Source organism: Suricata suricatta, chromosome 1 (genome assembly GCF_006229205.1).
Source record: "Suricata suricatta isolate VVHF042 chromosome 1, meerkat_22Aug2017_6uvM2_HiC, whole genome shotgun sequence".
Taxonomy (NCBI): Eukaryota; Metazoa; Chordata; class Mammalia; order Carnivora; family Herpestidae; genus Suricata; species Suricata suricatta.
In genome coordinates, this window is record NC_043700.1 from 103,844,829 (window position 1) to 103,865,608 (window position 20,780).

Here is a 20,780-nt window from a genome sequence, read left to right on the forward strand (position 1 = left end):
AATGCTGATGCATAGGAGCACATGCACTCCAATATTCATAGCAGCAATGTCAACAATAGCCAAAACATGGGAAAAGCCTAAATGTCCATTATCCAATGAGTGGATCAAGAAGATGTGGTATATATACACAATGGAGTATTACATGGCAATGAGAAAGAATGAAATATGGCCATTTGTAGGAAAGTGGATGGACCTCGAGGGGTCATGCTAAGCGAAATAAGTCAGGCAGAGAAGGACAGAAACCATATGTTTGCACTCATAGGTCTAATGGGAAAACAGGAGAAACCTAATGGAGGACCATGCAGAGGGGAAGAGGGAAAGAGAGTTGGGGAGAGAGAGGGATGCAAAACTTGAGAGACTATTGAATGCTGAAAATGAACTGAGGGTTGAAGGGGAGGGGAAGAGGTGGTGGTGACGGTGGAGGGCACTTATGGGGAAGAGCACTGGGTGTTGTATGGAAACCAATTTGACAATAAACTATTTAAAAAAAAAAAAAAGAAAATGGCTTGGGTAGTGGCCATGGACTAACAGCTTAGAAGCAGTTGTTTGGGCCAGATCCCAGATGAACTGTCACTTCTCTCTGTAACTCTCCCTCACCCTTTCTGAAATTTCAGATTAGGACCAGTGGGTACTATGGCAATCTGGATTGACTGCTTAAACTGCAGTGATGTTAACTCTTAGGAGCTATAGGGTCGTCACTTCAGTCACAGACACAGAGAAGCAGAGAAAGTAGATCTGCAGAGAGAAGTAAATGAAACTGACAAGATTCAGAAATGTAGCCATACAGGCAGAGTCTGCTGCTTGCTTCCTTGTGGTTTTCTAATTCTTATAAGGCTTGACTGTTATTATCCTTGAATTCTATTGGATATCTCTATTTCCTTTTCATACAACCCCCATTTTTTATTCCACGTTATCCTTGGTTTCTGTTTACATTCACCTGAGAGATTCTTGGCTAAAACAAGAGGCAAAAAATGGAATACCTTGGTTGACATGTGAATATTGGCTCCCTTATCCAGAAGCAAGGTGACCATATCCGTGTGCCCCTCCTGTGAGGCCAGATGGAGTGGGGTTACTCCTTGCTTTGTTACAATGTTAGTCTCTGCTCCATAGTTCAGGAGTGTGGAAGCTATCTGCATTTGATTCTTCTTGGCAGCAATATGTAAAGGAGTATAGCCATTCTATTAAAAAACAAACAAACACAAACACAAACAAAACATATACACATTGTAAGTTTAACACTTGCCTTAATATATATCTTTGAATGAAATAAGAATCTCTAATCATTAGAAAAATTAAAAAGTGAGTTTACAGTAAATCTAGATTCTTACCCATTAAAGTCCTCATCCAACAACATGCACCCATATCTTTACAACCAACATCACAAGGCACCCATTCTACTGTAAGACAGGGATAGATACAAAAACACCAAAGCTTAACATCTTTTTCTTATAATACAGATTGTCTCCTGCAGAGCAACATAAAATAAGCCAGGTTCCTCTTCCCTAGGACTGTCCTTTAAATACCTGGAGAATGTTTTCATGTCTCCCTTTAGTCTTCTTTTCCAAGTTAAACTTCCCCCGTCCTTCAGCTATTCCTGACAGAAGCCCCATCTCTAGAGCTCTCCATTAAGGAGGACCTGTTCTGGACTGATTCTAGTTTGTCAATACTGCTCTTGAACTGTGCTACCTGGAACTGAATGCTATACTTCAAATACGGTTTTAATAGTACAGAATAAAATGGGATTTTATATGGTCTTGTTATAACACTCCTGCTAGTATGCTTCTGGCTAGATTGTACTTTTTACTTATTCAATATCTATTTAGTAAGTAGCTAGCATATGTCAGGCAGTGTGTGGATATATAAAGGTGGGCAAGACACAATCCCTGTCTTTAAGGGGTTGCATTCTAGTGGAAAAGATATTTTTTAAAAATTAGTTTATATTAATCTTGTGGCCAGGTAAAATCCTAGATCTTCCATTGTTTCTGTAACCTGTGAGCTCAAAAATAGAAATATGAGGCTACTAGTTTTATGTGGGAGTTTGTAGAGAGCACCAGAAAAATTCATACTTTGCTTACAAGAGTTAAACTTTAAACCCTATAGTTAGTTGAAAGAAACAACGAACAGACCCATGGAGCAAATGTAAGTATGGAACCTATACTGTTTCCTTTCCTTTTCTTTTTCAAAGGTAGAATTTTCTTTTTCTCATAGAATTTTCCATGAAAAATACGTAATAGAAACTAAGAATGGTAGCTTTGACACTAACTGTGATATAATGAAGTCTGTAAAGGCAGCATAGTGATCAGTTGCTTCTTGTGAGTCTATAATAAGAGGTAAGTTTAGGTGATGTTATTTCCTAAAGTCTATCTGGAAAGGTAACCAAAAAATGAAAAGTAGTTTTCAGAATTTAAAGGTCTCAATATGCCATCATCAAATCTTGTTCCTCAATGTCTTACATGCTCCCATTTCTCCAAGTAAAAGTAAGCCTTTTTCAGTTCAGATAAAGGATATTACCCCTTAAACTGCTGAGGAAATCTGGCAACTCTCCTTAGAATCCTTTTCATGATATTATCATAGGTCCCAGATGCTTCAGGTGTTCTAGAACATTGCACTTGGAACCATGAGCTCTATTAAAGGATACATAAATTTTTATGGACCATATAAGTTTAGTATATATTTTTTTGCACTACAGTGTGTTTTCTTCAATCCAAACATCCCCCATCCCTACACATAGGCTCTACCAAAGTTGGGTGAATCATCAGAGTAAATCTACCAAGGTTAGGAAGTCAGAGACTTATGTGGAGGAGAATAGGAGGTTTTATCAAAACAACATAAGAGATCATCAAAGAAAGTGTCAATTTTGACAATATAAGATATCCAACTGTCCAGTAGATACTTGACGTAAAAAATCTGAAGAACCTTCATACTCCATGTACAGTGAAATGTTTTGGAATCAAATAACTGAAAAACAAATCCAATAATTAAGAAAAGCTCTGAGCTCTGGTAGAAAGAAGCAAACAGATTCTAAGGCCCAAGGAATTGTGTCTATTGCTGAGATGGGTGGTTGCAGCGAATAGACAGTCAAAAGTGGAGATGGGAGGGGCTCCTGGGAGGCTCAGTCAGCTAAGCATCCAACTTCCACTCCGGTCATGATCTCGTAGTTTGTGGGTTTGAGCCCCATGTCGGGCTCTGTGCTGATGGCTCAGAACCTGGAGCCTGCTTCAGAGTCTATGCGTGTCTCTCTCTCTTCTCTGTGTTCCTCCCCTGCTCATGCTTTGTCTCTCTCTCTCTCAAAAATAAATAACCATTAAAATTTTTTGGGAAAAAAAAAGTGGAGATGGGGGTCCAACCACTGGGAAGCCTCTTGGAGTGGCCCCAGAGGACTCATGCTCATGGACAGGCTGGGGTGTATGAACGGAAGACACCAGAGGAGCCGCCTGGACACCCTACTGTGAACTCCACAGCAGAGGATTGCTCTACCTGGTCTTCTGGACTCCATGTCTGTGCCTAAGAGTAAGGACCATACACCTAGAGGCTAGAAATCAGGACTGTGTCTCTTTGGCAAAGCCATAAAGATTATTTCATAATTTAGATTTTCTCTCCCAAGTCTCTTGTGGGAGGAGAACAATGTTTTACTACAATCCTTTCTTTTTACATAGAAAGAGTTCAAGTAATATTGTTGGATATTGATGAAATCTTTCATGTCTATGTTGAGAATGGGTAGCCTGGGAAGTTAATGAAAAAAAAAATACTGACATGTTAAGTGAGCAGATATTTTTTATTCCATTGAAATAGTTTCCTAGTCTTCATTCTTTCATTTACATGTATTGAGAACCCACATAATACTGTATGAGATAATTCAGGGATATGTAAATTAATGACATAATTACTGTCCTCAAGTAGCTTATAATTAGTAGGAAGAAAGACTTCAAATAAATACAGAATTGATGAGATTACTGAGAAAAGGGTATCAAGGAATGAGAATGATAAGCATAATTATAAATATTTGTCCTATTTTGATAGTTTAAGTATTTTATTATTAGTGTATATTTGTACCAATAAAATATGCATATATATGTATAAATGCAGATGTGTAGACATATATGTAGTTATGTGTACAAATTTATGTATATTTATAATATCATATGTAACATACTTATATATAAAATATGTTATTGTACAGAATATACTTTTACATAATGTATCCCATTTTATTTCAAATGTATAAATATGTAATTTAAACAGACATGTGAGAACCTATGTACATATTTGTGTAATAGAAGTAGAATAATGCTCGCTCTATTGCTTTGGGTTAAATTGCTGGTTCTAGGGGCACGTGCGTGCCTTAGTCCATTGGGCATCCGACTCTTGATATCAGCTCAGATCATGATCTCCAGTTAGTTTCTGCACTGATGGTGTGGAGCTTACTTGGGATCCTCTGTCTCCTCTCTCTCTGCCCCTCCCCTATTTGTATGCATACTTGTGTTTGTACATTCTCTCTCTCTCAAAAATAATAATAAACATTTAAAAAGAGAGTACTGGTTCTAGGGGCACCTGGCTGGCTCAGTGAAAGAGCATGCGACTCTTGAGCTTGGGGTTGTGAGTTTGGGGCCCATGATGGGTGCAGAGATTACCGAAAAAATTAATTAATTAATTAACTTAAAAAAAAGTGCTGGTTCTAAAGTCAAATTGCTTGAGGCCAAATCTTAGCTCTATCACTTTTTAGTCATGTGACTTTGAACAAACAAATTCAGCTATTCAAATCTCACTTCCTTCTCTTTAAAATAGAAATTATTATGATACCAATCTCATATGATTATGAATTTAAATGAGATATTATATATAAAGTGGTAGGCACAGTGTTTGGCAAATAAATAGTGGTTGTGCTGTTTTATAATGTCATCTAACATCACGTGACTATTTTTCCAACACAATTAAATACTTTTGCTGTTTAAAGAAATCCTGGTATGTTCTTAATACATGTTTGCTGAATGAATTAATGAAAGATGCAATGATTACTTTATGTATTCTATGACATTCATGTGTAGTTTCAGTGTAGTTAAGGGACAACTCAAATGGCAAGAGATGTCCTACCCATAGTACAAGTCTTAGTTTGGTGCTACATGCACTCCGAAAGAAACTCCTAGCCTAGGAACTTAAAAGGATGTATGTTACAGTTAATATGGCTGAAATATTTAAAGAAAAAGAAACTAAGAGTCTTACATATTCCACAATGAAAAAATGGAAGTCTAAAGGAATGAACAATTCAAAGATTATATTATAGGATAACATTCTGTTTATATGGGAAAAGGAAAAACCTATCTGCCTTCATTAGGTTACATTTCTCAGAATTCAAAACTTCAATCTCTGAAACACTGAGTGTTGGCAAGAAGGGTCATCTCTACTGGTTCGTCGGCACATCCCCTTAATCTATACTGGCTCTTAAAACATCTTAAAATGACTTTGTGAAAGCAACTGGTAGAAATTTTTTTAAAAAGTCAATATTGAAAGCTACTATCACTAGGACTACTTGCAGTTATACTATACCTAATGTGGTTAAAAAACAATTCCCTGCAACAACATGGATGGAGCTAGAGAGTATTATCCTAAACGAAATCAGTCAAAGAGAAATACCATATGATTTCACTCATGTGTGGATTTAAGAAATAAAACAAACAACCAAAGAAAAAAGGGAGAGAGAGAGAGAGAGGGAGAGACAAACCAAGAAACAGAACTATAGAAAACTGTAACTATAGAAAACAAAATTTATGGTCACCAGAGGGGAGGTAGGTGAGGGGACAAGTCAAATAAGTGATGGGGATTAAGGAGTGCATTTATTATGATGAGCATTGGGTAAGGTATGGAATTGTTGAGTCACTATACTGCCCACCCGAAACTAATATAAAACTGTACATTAACCATAGTGGAATTAAAATAAAACAAGAAACAGTTCCCATGGGCAGTCAGATTATAGTTGTATCCGGTATCTGTCACCCTTTTCTGCGTCCTCACCTTGGCAGTGGCATGAGGGGAAGCACCCTTCTCCAGTAACAGCAGCGCCACCTTCTGGTTGTCATAATGAGCAGCAACATGGAGCGGGGTAAGGCCATTCTGTAAGGGGCGTGTTTAAATTCAGCATTAATAAATTAGCGTTAGCTGCCCTGAAGCTACCAAAGTGCATGGATACTTATGAAGATTAAGTCCATGTTAATTAATTAATACGGTCAATAAAAAATCAAATAAATGCCTAATGGTTTTCATATTAGAAAGGTAACTGAAACTGAAAACGGTTGGTTGAACTTAAATTAGCACAGGTTATCATGATATCCACCATAAAAAGAAGTATAAAATGCTATGCAAGAATTACTAAGTTAACATTCCAAGGACTCTTCTAAATTTAGAGACCTTGGGCCCTGTTGTGACAAGAACATACATTTGAGGGACAGCTTTAAATGCTTTCTAAATTGGTGTGTATGTGGACAGGTCACGGACAGATATCTGTTATGTCTATTTGGCATAGTTTCATCAGTTGCTTTCATGTTCCTTTCAGGAGAGCGAGAAAAATATTCTGAAGTACAGACCTCCAAAACTTCCAACTTGACTGAGTTAAAATACTGTCACATATTAGTAAAAACCTTTACCTTCCCTGCAGAGTCTGCGGCAGCACGGCGTTGCAAGAGAAGTTTTGCCACATCCAGGCTTCCATACTTGGCTGCTACATGCAGGGGAGTGAACCCCTTCTGGAAAGGTGAAGAACACAAGTAAAATGTAGTATTTGTTTTTGTGACTCCTCACAAATTGTTTTTTACTTGTTAACATATTAAGCAAACTATATTGGGTCTATTTGGGAGAAATATGAGAAGCATTAAATCTGTGAGCCATAAACAAGGACTAAAAAAAGGAAGGAGATTTAACACACAAGAGTTTCGCTTGATAGACTGAACAAAACAAATGTATTTTGAGGGCCCACAACCGAAATTTGACTTTATATGTTTGGGATTTATAAAAGCTACCGGTGTCCCTACCGGTGTCTGATCAGTGAATTGGGCAGGATGGGGGCGGAGCTTGTCTTTTTCTTATCTCTAAAATTCATAGGGCCGAGACAACGGCTGCCTTCTCTCCAGTCCTTCTCTTTATTCCTATCCTTTTTATAATACCTGAATTCCAATTTCTTCATTTAAATTTTAGGATCTTTCAGCAGCCACAGTAAAAAAAATAATTATTATTGTGATTCAGTTGATTTGTATTTTCTGCAGAAATAGCAGGATAAACGGTTGACAGAGGAAAAAATGCTCACTACTAAAAAGCACCTCCCATCCTGTTATCCCCTTTCCCAGAAGACCTGCACTGTATAAAAGACCAAAAGACCAATTCCTTTTGTAAAACATGCCTCTACCTCTGGCACAATGTTGAGCTGATTAACATCAGACTTTTAAACCCACCACAGTGTAAAGCTTTTTTTTTAAAGAATGCTTCTTACCCATGTTTATATGTACAGATTTAATGTCTTATGTGCCTAACTAATGCCATTCTCTGTAATTAGCAGTGTGTTACGAAAACAGCCAAGTTGCTGGACTCAGATCTCAAGGATGGCACAGTTCCTGCACCATGATCTCAAATCCATCCTCTTGGCCAGACAGTCTAACCACATGCTCTGCTGGCACCGCAGTGGAGCGGGAGAATTCTACGGCTGACCAGGGCCCTTACAACACACAAAGCAAATGTGCCTAAGGTATAGCTTATCCCTGGGACACTTTGAGGCTTCATCACAATACAGAGTTATGTCCCCAGAAACAATATTGCCCATTCACAGTGTCACCACACAAATTATTTTTAAGATGCTGTTTATCTTTTTATTTTTTATTTTTGAAAGTTTGGTACTGATAAGTCCTTGGAGGAGAGTGAATCTTTGACTTTCTCCAAATGTGGGACAAACATAGGAGGTATTTCCTCCTCCTTGCACTGGTGCATTTAAGCGAACATATATAGTTCACGTTCTCCCTCTGCTCAATGCACACAATGGTTGGAGTGACAATCAGGATGAAGCAGAATTCTTTGAGAAAAACGTGGTAAGGAAGAAAAATAAATGCCTTATCCTTAAAGTCCTGCTAGAAGAGTGACCCAGCCCCTTTATAAATTTGGAACCTATTATTAGACAAAACTACATAGAATCTTTACTGTAGAATCACAAAATAGAGGTTGGAAAGCATCTTGAGTCACACGTCTTCCTTCTTCCCCTATGTTAATCTCATCAGGATTTCATTTACCCTCTGATATTTATAAACACTCAAACAGCTTTAATGATGATGAGTCAACTATTCATCAGAACCCCAGTGAGTTCCACTGTTGAGCTGTTCAGTTTAATAGTCCCTTCCATTTGACTGCTGCACTTTACTATTGCTTTAGAAATATTTTTTAAATCCTAAAAAACGTTGGAAGGCACCATGTTTTATTCTCTATTTCTATATTTTACATATCTGAATTTATTTGTCACCTTCATCTGATGAGACAGTCACTCAGTCTCGGGTTGTTGTTGCTGCTATTATTAGTTTGTTGCTTAGTTTCTGGGTTTGGGTTTTTCTAAAAACATCCTTTCAACGCTTCAGATTTCAGCATTTGAATAGTTATCAATTTCTTACACTGAAAACATGTTTTATAGCCACAGGCAACCAGACTAAGTCATAACAGCTAGTGGGTTGCTCCATCTTCTCGCACAACAGATGCCACAATACTACTCTAGTCCTTACTTCTCCCTCAGATGTAGTACTTATGTCTATTTATTATGAGCACATTGAAAATGTCTTTAAATAATATGAATCACTGTTGTACCTATGGGAATGATTTTGCCTCATGAACAGCACACTTGTGGTAGGCTTTAAACTTGTCTCATTTTCCTACTCCTCTGTACTCGTCCAATTTCTTTTGCTCTGATTAGCTGAGTGTGTTCATGGTTTAGTCTAAGTCACATCCACATAGTGAATTTCAAATAGGATGTATCAAGTGGGAAAAAAATTACTCTGCCCCAGCATGAAACTTTGAACATAAGTCAAATTCAGGCTGGTACAGACATCTAATAAAGTGATTCTCTAGCATAGCTTTATTTAGACACTGTAAATACCCAGGCAAGAGTATAGCTTATAAATATTAGAGAGCAGAATGGAGATAATAGCTGGCTGATACCACAGTTGAAAAAAGCAAGCTCAAGTAAGGTAAACTTCTAGATAGTACTAAAACTCTTAGCAAAGCTAGTAGTGCCAATTTAATGTGATTTTCTTTTCTTCCTTAGTCATACTAGTTCAATGTATTTGAGAATCTTATATTTTTTTCTCTTGAGTCTACATTATACATTTTATGATGGAAAGAGAAGACAAAGTAGTCCCTGCTCTGTGGAAACAATCTCAGTTAAAGCACTAGATACCTGTACTAGAAACAATACTAATTAGAAAAATGGAATCCAGTACTCTTTATTGAAGATATTGAATGGAATTTCACAATTCCCTTTGATGATTTAGAAACTGAATCAAAATACTTAAATAGGAAGAAGTCAGAGGCCTAAAGAAGATCTACCTTTCTTGATACTCTATACATTAGAACAGAGGAATCCGGACTCGGATCCCTCCTGGTCCACGATGTCATGGAGCCATCCCCTTACCTTGGTAGCTAAGGAGTGGGCTGCTCCCGCTTCCAAGAGGACTGATGCCACATCTACCTGGCCTTCCCTAGCAGAGATGTGCAGTGGCGTGTACCCATTTGTTGTGGCTGCATCTGGATGAGCCATATGTTGTAGAAGCAGCTGGACAATTTCTGTCTTACCAAGGCGAGAGGCAATGTGCAAAGGCGTCTGTTCCTCCTACAACTCAAGTCAAGTAAAAAATTAGTTCCAGAACAAGCCAAACTACATTGATAACATATTTCACTCAGATGTTTCCTGATGCCTTCTTGGAATTTCTAGGAGCCCCTAGCCAAAAGGATCTTATTACTACTCTGACCATGACTTATTATATGTTTTATTATGGAGGTGACCAAAATCTTCCTTAGACTTTTTTAGAAGTATGTATTTTCATGAACTTGGTCATTGTTTCTGGGACACACCAACAAGTTTCTCAACTCATTAAGGCTTCATCCCTCACTAATGCTTAAATATAAACCAACTCGTGGTTCTGAGTAAGAAAGAAATCTCATCCAGAAGTCCTAAGACCTAGAATCTCATCCAAAAGCTTTCACTAAGAGACAGTATTTATTCTGGGAACTGTGTCAAGAGAAAAAGAACAAAGAATCCTGGGAAAACTGTTCTTACTCTACTCAAACAAGCAAGGATACAAATGCTGGTCATTTTTTTCAAAAAGGGACTGCAGATAAAGAAGATATCATAATCTGATTTTTTAAAATGTTGTGCCAAGAAACACCACATTTAGTTCTGGGACTTGCATCTATGACTTCAAAGGAGACATGGAACTCTGGCAAGAAGCAAATGGGGTTAACTATTTGTTGAGTGTTTTTAATTTAGAAACACAGAGAAGACATAGTTGGTACAAGGAATAGGGAGGACATGTTGGAGGAGGCTCAAGAAATCACCTGACTTTAATGTGTAGTCAGGAAAATGCTTTCATTTCAGTGTTAAGAGAACCAAGGCAAACACTCTTCTCAGAAAAAGAAAATTGAGTATAATCTTAGTGATGAAAAAAGGTATGTCTTTACAATCTGTTCAAAGGCATGTCATAATCGGAGTGAGGCAGGAAAGCTGGGTCAGTTCCTGAGCTAAGAATGAATGGAAAAAAGATATAATAGAGTGGGGGAAGAGCTGTTCAAATAAATGCAGTGTCTTAAAGTGTAAGAAAGAGTATTCAAGAGGAGAGGAAATAGCATTGTATGAATTTCAGGGTGGTAAGAAGCAAATAATAAATAACAATAATACACGTATTTTAGTAAGAGACTTGGAATTTTTTTTTAATTGCAATTTGTAAACTTGCTTCAGGTATGGTGCTTACTTGATCCTATTCTTACAAAAGACCCAAAAGGAAGCCATAAAATGTAATATTAGGTCATTTTCTTGAAAACAGAGATTAAGAGGAATTAAAGTAGTTCTCCAGGACTGTTCAAGGTCACCAGCTATTAAAACAGGACTTGAACTCAGGCATTGGATTCAAAAGATATTCACTCGCCTATACATTCTACAGAAATAGACACAGTTATTTTGGCCACTGAGGAAACTAACAGAATGAGGTGACTCTCAATAGGAAAGGAGACTGACAACACTTTAGAAGATATAACTGTTTTTTGAAATATAGCAGAGAAAATAGACAAATGGACTGACCAGTGAACTTATGACACTGTAGTCCATGCTCTCTAGTCTGTCCTGCAAAATATGCCGTATGTTCTTGGCTGTTAAACAGAGTATGCTGCTTACACTTTTTGAATGAGAGATACTGTTGTGAGTAAATTATTTTTCTTTCATTGTATATGAGGAGTTGTGCCATGATTAGGAAGAATACAGACTATCCAAAGAACTTGCCCTTGGAGTTCAGTGTAGTACCTGAGTATAATTGCTGACCCTCTCCCCTTCGGGAGGGAGTGAAATTCTAGAGCAATGTATTAGGTTAACAGAGAAAGTTTTCAGAAGTGCGTGCATGTGTGTATGCTTTCTGGGAAGCCAGCAGGTAAAACAGAACAGATAGATGTTCATTTTTGTGTTCAATGCCCCCTATACTCTTCTTCTGGGAAGAGCCCTCCCTCCCTCTTTTGGGGGAAGAGGACAGCCCACCCTACATTGGCTCTGAAGGGGCTGCCAGTCATCTTAGCTCACCTCACCGGGAGCCCAGGCTTGACAAAATAACCTGGCCTAGTGAATGGCTCAGGTGGGAAATGTGGCTAATTAGAATCCTGCTGTATCTTTAGATGACAGAAGTAAGGGCTTTCTTTACATCTGAAACGGAGACAATGATGTCAGCAGAGGAAAGCTAGGAGAAAGACACAGAACCAAGGAAGAACCCTTTTCTTGCCCTTTCTAATTCCACGACCTCAGGCAAGACAGCAACATTTTGAATTTTAGAACCCTAAGCCACCCTACCACGCAGCGTTGCTCTGTCTGTTGAATAAGATAATTTGTGTTAAAATGCTTTATGAGGCATAAACTACTGTACAAATGTTAACCAAGTCAAAGATTTCCAGAAAAACCTAAAGGGCTAAATAAAAATAGAAACTCATGGTGAAAATACAACTTAAAATAGAACATGTGAAAAGGGAAACCATAGCTTCTGGCTGTTCAGCACAACCTAGGATCAGGAACAGGGGCATCACTAGCGTTTGTTACAAATGCAGATCTGGGGCCTCACTGCAGCCCTACTGAGTTCAATCTGAGTTTCCACAAGATCCCCGGGTGGTGTCGTCCATAATGACCATTCATGAGCACCCCTCTAAAAAAGGCTCTGGTAGTTTCTCCTCTCCACCACAGAAAGATGCTATAGGAAAGGAATGTCCCTTGCATCCTAGGGTAGCTGGTAGAGCTGAAAAAGCAGAGGGTCATAAAATGTGATATTTAAATAAGGAGGAATAAAAAAATTAAAGATGTTTATATACGTAGACCATGGCACTAAATGTAATTGCAAAAGAGAAGTAAACAATAGAATTGATGGAATTTGTGTGTAAAAGTAAACCAATACATAAATGTAATAATATTTCAGAGTAAAGAGTCTGTCGCCAGTGGTTTTTGGGAAGGGGTTTCAGATGGTACCCCAAAAAGCAGAAGGTGATAATAATAACAGGTTAAATGGATAACATAAAAAATTGGCAAAGGTATATAAAAATAACCACAATCCCATTAAAAATAGAACAAATTAGGGGTGCCTGGGTGGCTCAGTCAGTTGAGCGTCCAACTTTGGCTCAGGTCCTGATCTTGTGGTTCACAAGTTCAAGCCCCCGTGGCAGGCTCTGTGCTGACAGCTTAGAGTAAAAGTAAAAAATTAAATTATTATCAAAAATATTACCACTATTTCTGGTAAAAATACTGAAGTTCATGATGCTCAAAGTGCATTATATATATATATATTTAATAGCTAAATGCCAAGTAATCCCAAAAGGAAATGAGAATAGGAAGAGCACTGCAGATTTTTAGGGCAGTAAAACTTCTCTGTATGATAAGGATGGATACATGTTATATTATACATTTGTCCAAACCTACAGAATGAAACACTAACAGTAAACCCTAATGTAAACTATTCACTTTGGGGGATTATGAGGTGTGGATGGATGTGTGTTCTTTAATTCCAACACATGCACCGCTTTGATAGGGAAAGCTAGTAACAGGGAGGCCTATGTCTGCATGGGATCAAGGAGTATCATGGGCATCTCCGTAACTTCCCCTCAATTTGCTGTGAACCTAAAACTGCTCTTAAAAAATAGTCTTGGGATAAGGAAAGAAAGAAAGAAAAGAAGAGAAAAGCATAGAAAAGAAAAGAGAAAAGAAAAAGAAAAGAAAAGAAAAGGAAAGAAAAGAAAAGAAAAGAAAAGAAAAGAAAAAAAAAGAAAAGAAAAGAAAAAAAAAGAAAAGGAAAAAGAAAGAAAAAAGGGGCTCCTGGATGGCTCAGTTGGTTAAGTATCTGACTCTTGATCTCAGCTCAGGTCATGATCTCACAGTTTGTGAGCTTGAGCCCCATGTAGGGCTCTGCGCTGACAATGCAGAGCCTGCTTAGGATTCTCTCTCTTCCTGTCTCTCTGCCTCTCTTCCACCTGCATGTGCATGTTCTCTCTCTCTCTCTCTCTCTCTCTCTCTCTCTCTCTCTCTCTCTCTCAAAATAAATAAATAAACATAAAAAATAGTCTTGGTGCCTGGGTGGCTCAGTCATTTAAGCATCCAACTAAGGTTCAGGTGATGATCTCACAGTTCATGAGTTCAAGCCCCACAGTGGGCTCTCTGCTGTCAGTGCAGAGGCAGCTTCAGATCCTCTGTTCCCGGCTCTCTCTGCCCTTTTCCCACCCTTAGGCACATGTGTTCACTCTCTCTCTCCAAAATAAATGAACATTAAAAAAATTGTCTTGGGGGTAGGAGCAATCAAGAAAAATGCTAAGGCAGGATACAGTTTGGATTAAAAAAAGGTCTAAACATGTAAGAACATAAAATACCAGTGATGATTACCAAAGAACATAAATTACATTGTTTAGACAATGGATAAAAAGGCAGATAAAATCTAAAAGGACAAGAGTAATGTCAAGGCTACCGATGTTTCACTGGATTTTTCGCAAAGGTCTGTGGAAAAAATGATATTAAATTCATAGAGTCAGAACATGTAAAAGAAGTCTGCAAAGGAGTATCAAAGTTTCTATGTCCAACCTTTATATTTTAATGACCTAGAAGTGCAAAGACTTGCCTGAAATAACAATGTGTAAGGACTGCAGTCAGGTGCTTTCATCCTAATACACCTAAAAAGGGAATTTTTCACAAGGGAATCACAATGGTTTAAGTCAAGCTGACGTGAGTTCTGGCATAGGCACTTCAAATATCGAAGGAGAGAAAGGGTTCAAGTACTTTATGAGAATCCCAAAGATACTAGTGCAAAAATTAAAGGAAAGACGTGAAAAAGGAAATTGAAGATATAGTATATTGATAAAAATTACTAGCATATTAAGTGTAGAGGAAGAAGGTGAAAAAAGCAACTGGGAAGTGAATTTAAAAAAAAAATAAAAGAAAGAAGGAAAGAAAAATCAAGCTGTGAAGAGATGTGAAGCAATTAGAAACAAGAGAATCTGATCAAGTAACCTCCAGTGCCCTAATTCTTCTACTTTAGAATTGCAGAAGCACAGACTGCCTAAATATGTATAGTCAGAGTAAGAATAAAAGTAGAATTCATTATAGAAAGGAGGAAAATAATACAGATAAAGGCACAACATTAAAACTTTGAGTATAATTTGCTTTTAAGTAACTAGTAAGGAATGTCTGTGGAAATCTGATTGGCTTTATGGCAAGAAATACATTTTAATATGCATACTATCTCTATAATATGGTAATTTTTTTAATTCATGAAAAGAAAGATATATATAAACATGTTTCTGTAGGTTAAAAAGTTATTAGGCTAGTCAATGCCATATTTCTTAGTTACTAAATTATACATTTTTTTCAAATGTTAATGTTTCCAAAATTGGGGTGCATTTTCCATGGTGTATATATCATACCACTTTCTTTTTTTGCCTGTAACACTACTATTGAATTAGTACTTTCATTTACAGTCCATGGCATTTCTAAATCAAGGAACTGAAGAGTAGCATTCCGTCATAAAGATGAAACGCATGCGCACAGTAGGAGGGGACCTCCTGCACCAGCACGTACCCTGGCTCTGGCATCAACAAGGGCACCATTTCTCAGGAGGCATCGGACCACTTCCACTTGCCCCGCCCGGGCTGCCATGTGCAAAGCAGTCTCCCCACGCTGCCAGGAAACAAAGATCATTGAGTCATAAGTAAATTCCCTGCTTCGTTTGGTCAAGGATAAAACATGCCTTTTTGTGAAATTCAGCAACCAATCCAAAGGTTTAGAAAATCTATGAAAAGGTATAATTCTTTCATAATTATTTGGTCTGGAAAAATACAGTTTTGTATCTTCTCCATCTTCATAAGGATAAAACAAATGTTTTTGTTGTTGTTTTCTCAGTCCATGACAAACAAGTAAACTTACCCCCAAATCCAGTATAACCTGAGGTTTAACTTCATAGTTAATCTGGAATAACTTAAATCGCTTTAGGTGAGGGGCACCTGGGTGGCTCAATCTGTTAAACGTCTCTCTTCATTTCAGCTCAGGTCATGATTTCATGGTTTGTGATCCAGCCCTGCATCAGGCTCTGTGCTGACTGTGCAGAGCCTGCTTGGGATTCTCCTCTCTCTCTCATGCTCTCTCTGCCCCTCTTTTGTTTTCTTTCTCTCTCTCTCAAAAATAAATGAATACACATTTTTAAAAAATGATTTTAGGTGATATGGAGTAATCTTTTATCCTTCAAACCCAAATCTGCCATTGTCACACTTGACTATGTGATTACAACTTGATCCCATTTTAAGTAGAAACTCTCGATGTTGAAGATCAAGTCAATATAGTGCAAAAAAATCACATCATTTGTACAATACATGTCATTCCTTTTCAGAATTCAAAACTTACTTCCAAAATAAACTCTTTTACATTCGATTTGTCTTCTTGCTGTGAGGCTAGACAATGACTATTTACATAGGAAATGTGATTTGCCCAGGATATCCCCTATTATTAATGAGCATGTTTAATTATAGACAGTTATTTGAGAGAACTACCAAGAGATGAGTAAAGCAACTGTTAACAGCATCATCTGTTGAGGTGGGTAGCACCTGGCATCAGGTGATTCCTCAAGTGTCTTCCTGCCACATCAAGATAGGGCACACTTATCAGGAAATGATAGCTTAAGTTGTAGCATGAAGGATGATGGTTAGATGAAAGGACTTTTGTAATTGAAAACTTTGTTAAGTACTGCCTGTGAGAGAGAATTTTTTTTTTTATGTTTTAATCAACGTATTTAAAAACCCCATGTCATTCTGAAGAAAGCAGGGGTTCATTCTTCCAAACAATTTTACAGTTATAAAAAAACATACTGGAATAGAAGGGATTACTTCTAGTCCCCACAACTATTCTAGAAAATAAAGCTGATTTGAATTATGTAAAGTAAACCACTCCAAGGAAATGTAATTGATCTTAAAGTTGGTTGTGGTAATTGCATACTTCTGACAAATTCCAGCGAATAACTTCTTCTGATTCCTTGCACAACTTAAGTTTGGTACATAGCTCACAGTTCATTTTATTTCTTATTCTTTATGAAGAGACCTATTCTTTATGAAGCTATGAAAACTTCAGTTCAAATGATTTGACTTTGAAAGCATTAAACTGGATGTCTACTGTATTTTTTTCTATTTTGTTGATGATTCCCTTATCTTCTAAAAGCCTTCTCTAATGATGACATGTTTTCTTCTGTAAAGTAAATGTGTCTGGAGTTTGCTGTCTTATAAAATTACATTATTAGAATAACAATATTTGTCCTCAATCTTTCGGTATATGGCAAGATTTTTCCTCTTTGGACAACCACAATTTCAAACCTGTTTTCTGTATCACTTAAAGTCTGTCTCTAAATAGATGAAGTTAAGCTCTAAGTATTAAACAACCACAATTTTACTAATGTTAGTAGAAATAAAGACAAAAATAATTTCCTTATAAGCTGTTAAGTCAAAGAGATGTCATGAGTACCTACTTAGTGATGGATTTATATGTTGAGTTTACAAGCCAAACTTTATCAATAAGGGGTTTTCAGAATGTACAGTGTTTCCAAAACTAGTCTTAATATTTCCAATAACCTTATTATATACTTAAAATGAGTTATTTTTATGATATTTATATATTTGAAATCAATGAGTTAGATATAAAACCTCATCTAAAATATTAAACATTATATTCAAAGAAAAGTTTATATATACACACACATGCCTCTCCAATTTAAAGCAATGGTCTTGTTCATTTCTTATTTAATGACTATGGGGTACTTGGTTTTTATTGTAAATTTCCCTTACCCTTTTATATTTATATTACAAGCTTGTTTATACATAAGTATAAATAAAAAATGAAAGAGGGCATATATTATTTTAATGACTTCCATTTCTTAATTTCTAGGTACTCATCTTATTCAACACCCTTGTTTTCTCTATCTTAGTGAACTAATTCACTTCAAGTACTGGTGGAATTTTAAATATAATATAAACTGTGAATTTAGCCATGAACCCATTGATTTTTATATGCAAAAGCTTGGTAATACCTTGCAACGTACTCTGGACAGACCCCAAAGTGCTCAATTTTGTACTCCCATGGTGGTCAATGAATACTTTGGATTATGGATGTATTACAACTGTTAGTTCTGCTTCCCAGGTTTTAAAGTGCAACATGCATTTGTGAGCCCTCTGGCAAGGAATCTCTGCAATAACATCTGCACGTGATCCAGTTATTGGTACATCTCACACTTGGAATGAATCTGAGACAAAAACAAGACTGGCAAGAGAATGGGTATGCTCATGTCCAAAGCGGGTACTGAATTTCATGCCCCTCTTCTCAGTTGTTAAGACTGATTTTGCCGACAGCTACATTGACTTCCACTTTGGCTGCATCAGTTGGAAAGCATCAAAGCACAACAGACAGCATTACATTCAAAAAGGCAACAGGATTTCAGGCAACACACAGAGGCTCCAAGGGTGGGGTACTTTGGGGTCAGGAAATGACCAGCTCTCACACAGCGAGCAGGCAGTCAGCATTCACACAGTTTCTTCATCTGCACAGAGTTTGGATCCCATAGCTATATCCTCATGTCCTGAGAATGCACAAGTTCCCAGGCATCCCACTGCTAGAGAAATGAAACTCCTCTAAATGCAGGGTTGCCAGATGTAACAAATAAAAATACAGGATGACCAGATAAATCTGAATTCCAGACAAACAATGAATAATTATTTTAAGGTAAATACGTCTCAACTATTGCACAGGACATACTTGTGCTAAAAACAATTAGCTGTTATTTATCTGAAATTCAAATTCAACCGGGATTCCTGTATTTTATCTGGTAACTCTATCTATCTACATGGCATCTGCTCCCTGAAGGACATTTAATACAAAAATAAAAATGAACAACAACAACAACAAAATACAACTAGGAAACATGTTAAAAGACTTATATTAGTAGGTACCTCTCAAGTATTTGTTTTCAGGGGACTGAAGGGAAAGAGTATGTAAGAGACAAGTGAGACGATAAAACAAAACGAACTTTATAGTGACTGGTAGGTAGAAGTTAAGTTTAATATTGCAATTATTGAAATTGGGAGTCTTTAGGAGCCTAAAGGATGCATACATTTTTTTATTGTTTTGATTGATATTTTGTTCATTTTTATTTGAAAATCAACACATAATCTATAGAGCATATTTTTTGCAGAGGGAACATATGAATATGGAGCAAATCCATAATCATCAAAAGACTTGGAATTGGTCAGTTAGAAAGCAAATTGACAGTGGCCACAGGATCACACAACCATTTCATATGGATTCTCTTTGATGATTCTATAAAATTCTGTCCTCAAAAATATTCACTACGGGATTTCAACAAAGGATCACATAGAATATACTTGTATATGTTACCCTTATAATATGATAACATAATTTAACACCGTATCACCATTGTTCCTTGATTCTGAAGGTGCTGAAATGCAAATAAGGAAAATACAGTATAGTGGGAAAATATAGAGAACTGTTCTTGAAAGTTACTGGTTCACACAGGTCTCAATTTAAAAAAGGAGAGGTGGTCATCATCTCTGCACAGAAAAAGGATGATGTTGATTTCTTTTAAAGTTCTAAGAAGTGACTAGAAATTAAACTCAGATTGGCAGTTTTAAATTACTCTTATCCCTAGTGGAATAATTAAAGATTAACATATGATATTATTACCTTAGGACCAATAAGCTATAATTAGGGAACATAAATATAGATTATATTTCAATGATTTAATGGTTTTATGCTCCAATTGGGAATAATACAAAGAGAGAGTATTAAATAATATTTAAAACAAATAAATTCATTCCACATGGATTTTTGTCCATGCACCAGAAACTTTAGCACAGAAATAGTGTGCAAAAAATGCAGAGAAATGAGAAAGTGAGAGGGAATGCAAATGAAAACATTCTGTTTCACAGTGCAAATGGAATGATATACCAAAATTGAATTAATGGTAGTCAATCAATTGCTTTCAAAAATATGACTCAATAAGAAGCCCTGATGTTTATTTGGGGAGAGGTATTTTGATTGCTTACTTTAAAAATTTCAATATTTCAGTGGCCCCCTGCTGAGCTTCAACTACTGACTACCTCTTGTGCAGAGTACGGAGAAATTTTGCATTCAATGTTCAAAGTTTAAAGGGGCAGACTCCAAGAAAAAGAAACATATGGAAGTTGCAAGTTAAGTCCTGATTTAGATCAGGCAGAAGAATTCTGGGACACCCAGTCGTCACTAGCAGAATAAAAGTTGTCTGGAGATCAACATTCATTTCAAGATACACAAAAAAGTTATAGTGGCATAATTATTTCAGGTAAGAGAGGACTCCACTCTAGCAAACAAAATCAAATCAAAATGAAAAATCAAAGTAAGGTTAGAAAATGAAAAGTCCAGGTTATTGAAAGAGGATGAATTTGATATCAAATGAAAGTCCAGACTATGGATCTATCTCTGGTTGACCATCTGCTATGAGTAATTGTGATACTGACTTCCTACAATTCAATCAAAGTCGTCTGGAGTACAGTGCACTCAAGCAACTAGAATGTGTCCTTACGATTTTATTCCAACCAGTCATTCGTTCACATTCTGAGGAGCTTTCCGAATGTATTTTGTTTTAATAAATGGATTTAGGATGCATGTTTAATCCATATGCACCAGGAAGCTGAAACAGCTTCTACAGTTTTCAGTTTATTATCTAATACATTTGTTCTCAGTGCGGGTCTGGTGATGATTTCAATAACTTGCTCTTCTCAAAACTCGGCTCTCTACCTATGTTGACATACACACGGACATCCCTACACACATCCATACTCTCTTTTCCTCTCGCTCCTTCTCCCTGTGGTTATTCTGACCCAAGCCATACTCACAATGTTAGTGACATCTGGAGAGGCTCCGTTCTGCAGCAGAAGAAGGACAATGTTCAAGTGGCCCATGAAGGCAGCCACATGTATTGGTGTGAGGCCAGACTGCGAACAAAGCAACAGCA

At 37.0% G+C, this 20,780-nt stretch overlaps 1 protein-coding gene across 8 annotated transcripts in view; it reads right to left on the bottom strand.

Moving 5' to 3' along the window:
• The window catches only part of ANK2 (ankyrin 2), a 336,115-nt gene that overhangs the window by 96,165 nt on the left and 219,170 nt on the right, over positions 1–20,780 (bottom strand). For all 8 annotated transcript variants that reach the window (XM_029941812.1, XM_029941804.1, XM_029941796.1 and 5 more), the window contains exons 13-18: positions 20,662–20,760; positions 15,317–15,415; positions 9,650–9,847; positions 6,639–6,737; positions 6,010–6,108; positions 981–1,178 (exon numbers count right to left, since the gene is read on the bottom strand). In XM_029941812.1, the coding sequence (XP_029797672.1) occupies positions 981–1,178; positions 6,010–6,108; positions 6,639–6,737; positions 9,650–9,847; positions 15,317–15,415; positions 20,662–20,760 (792 nt within the window). The remainder of the gene's footprint in view (positions 1–980; positions 1,179–6,009; positions 6,109–6,638; positions 6,738–9,649; positions 9,848–15,316; positions 15,416–20,661; positions 20,761–20,780) is intronic.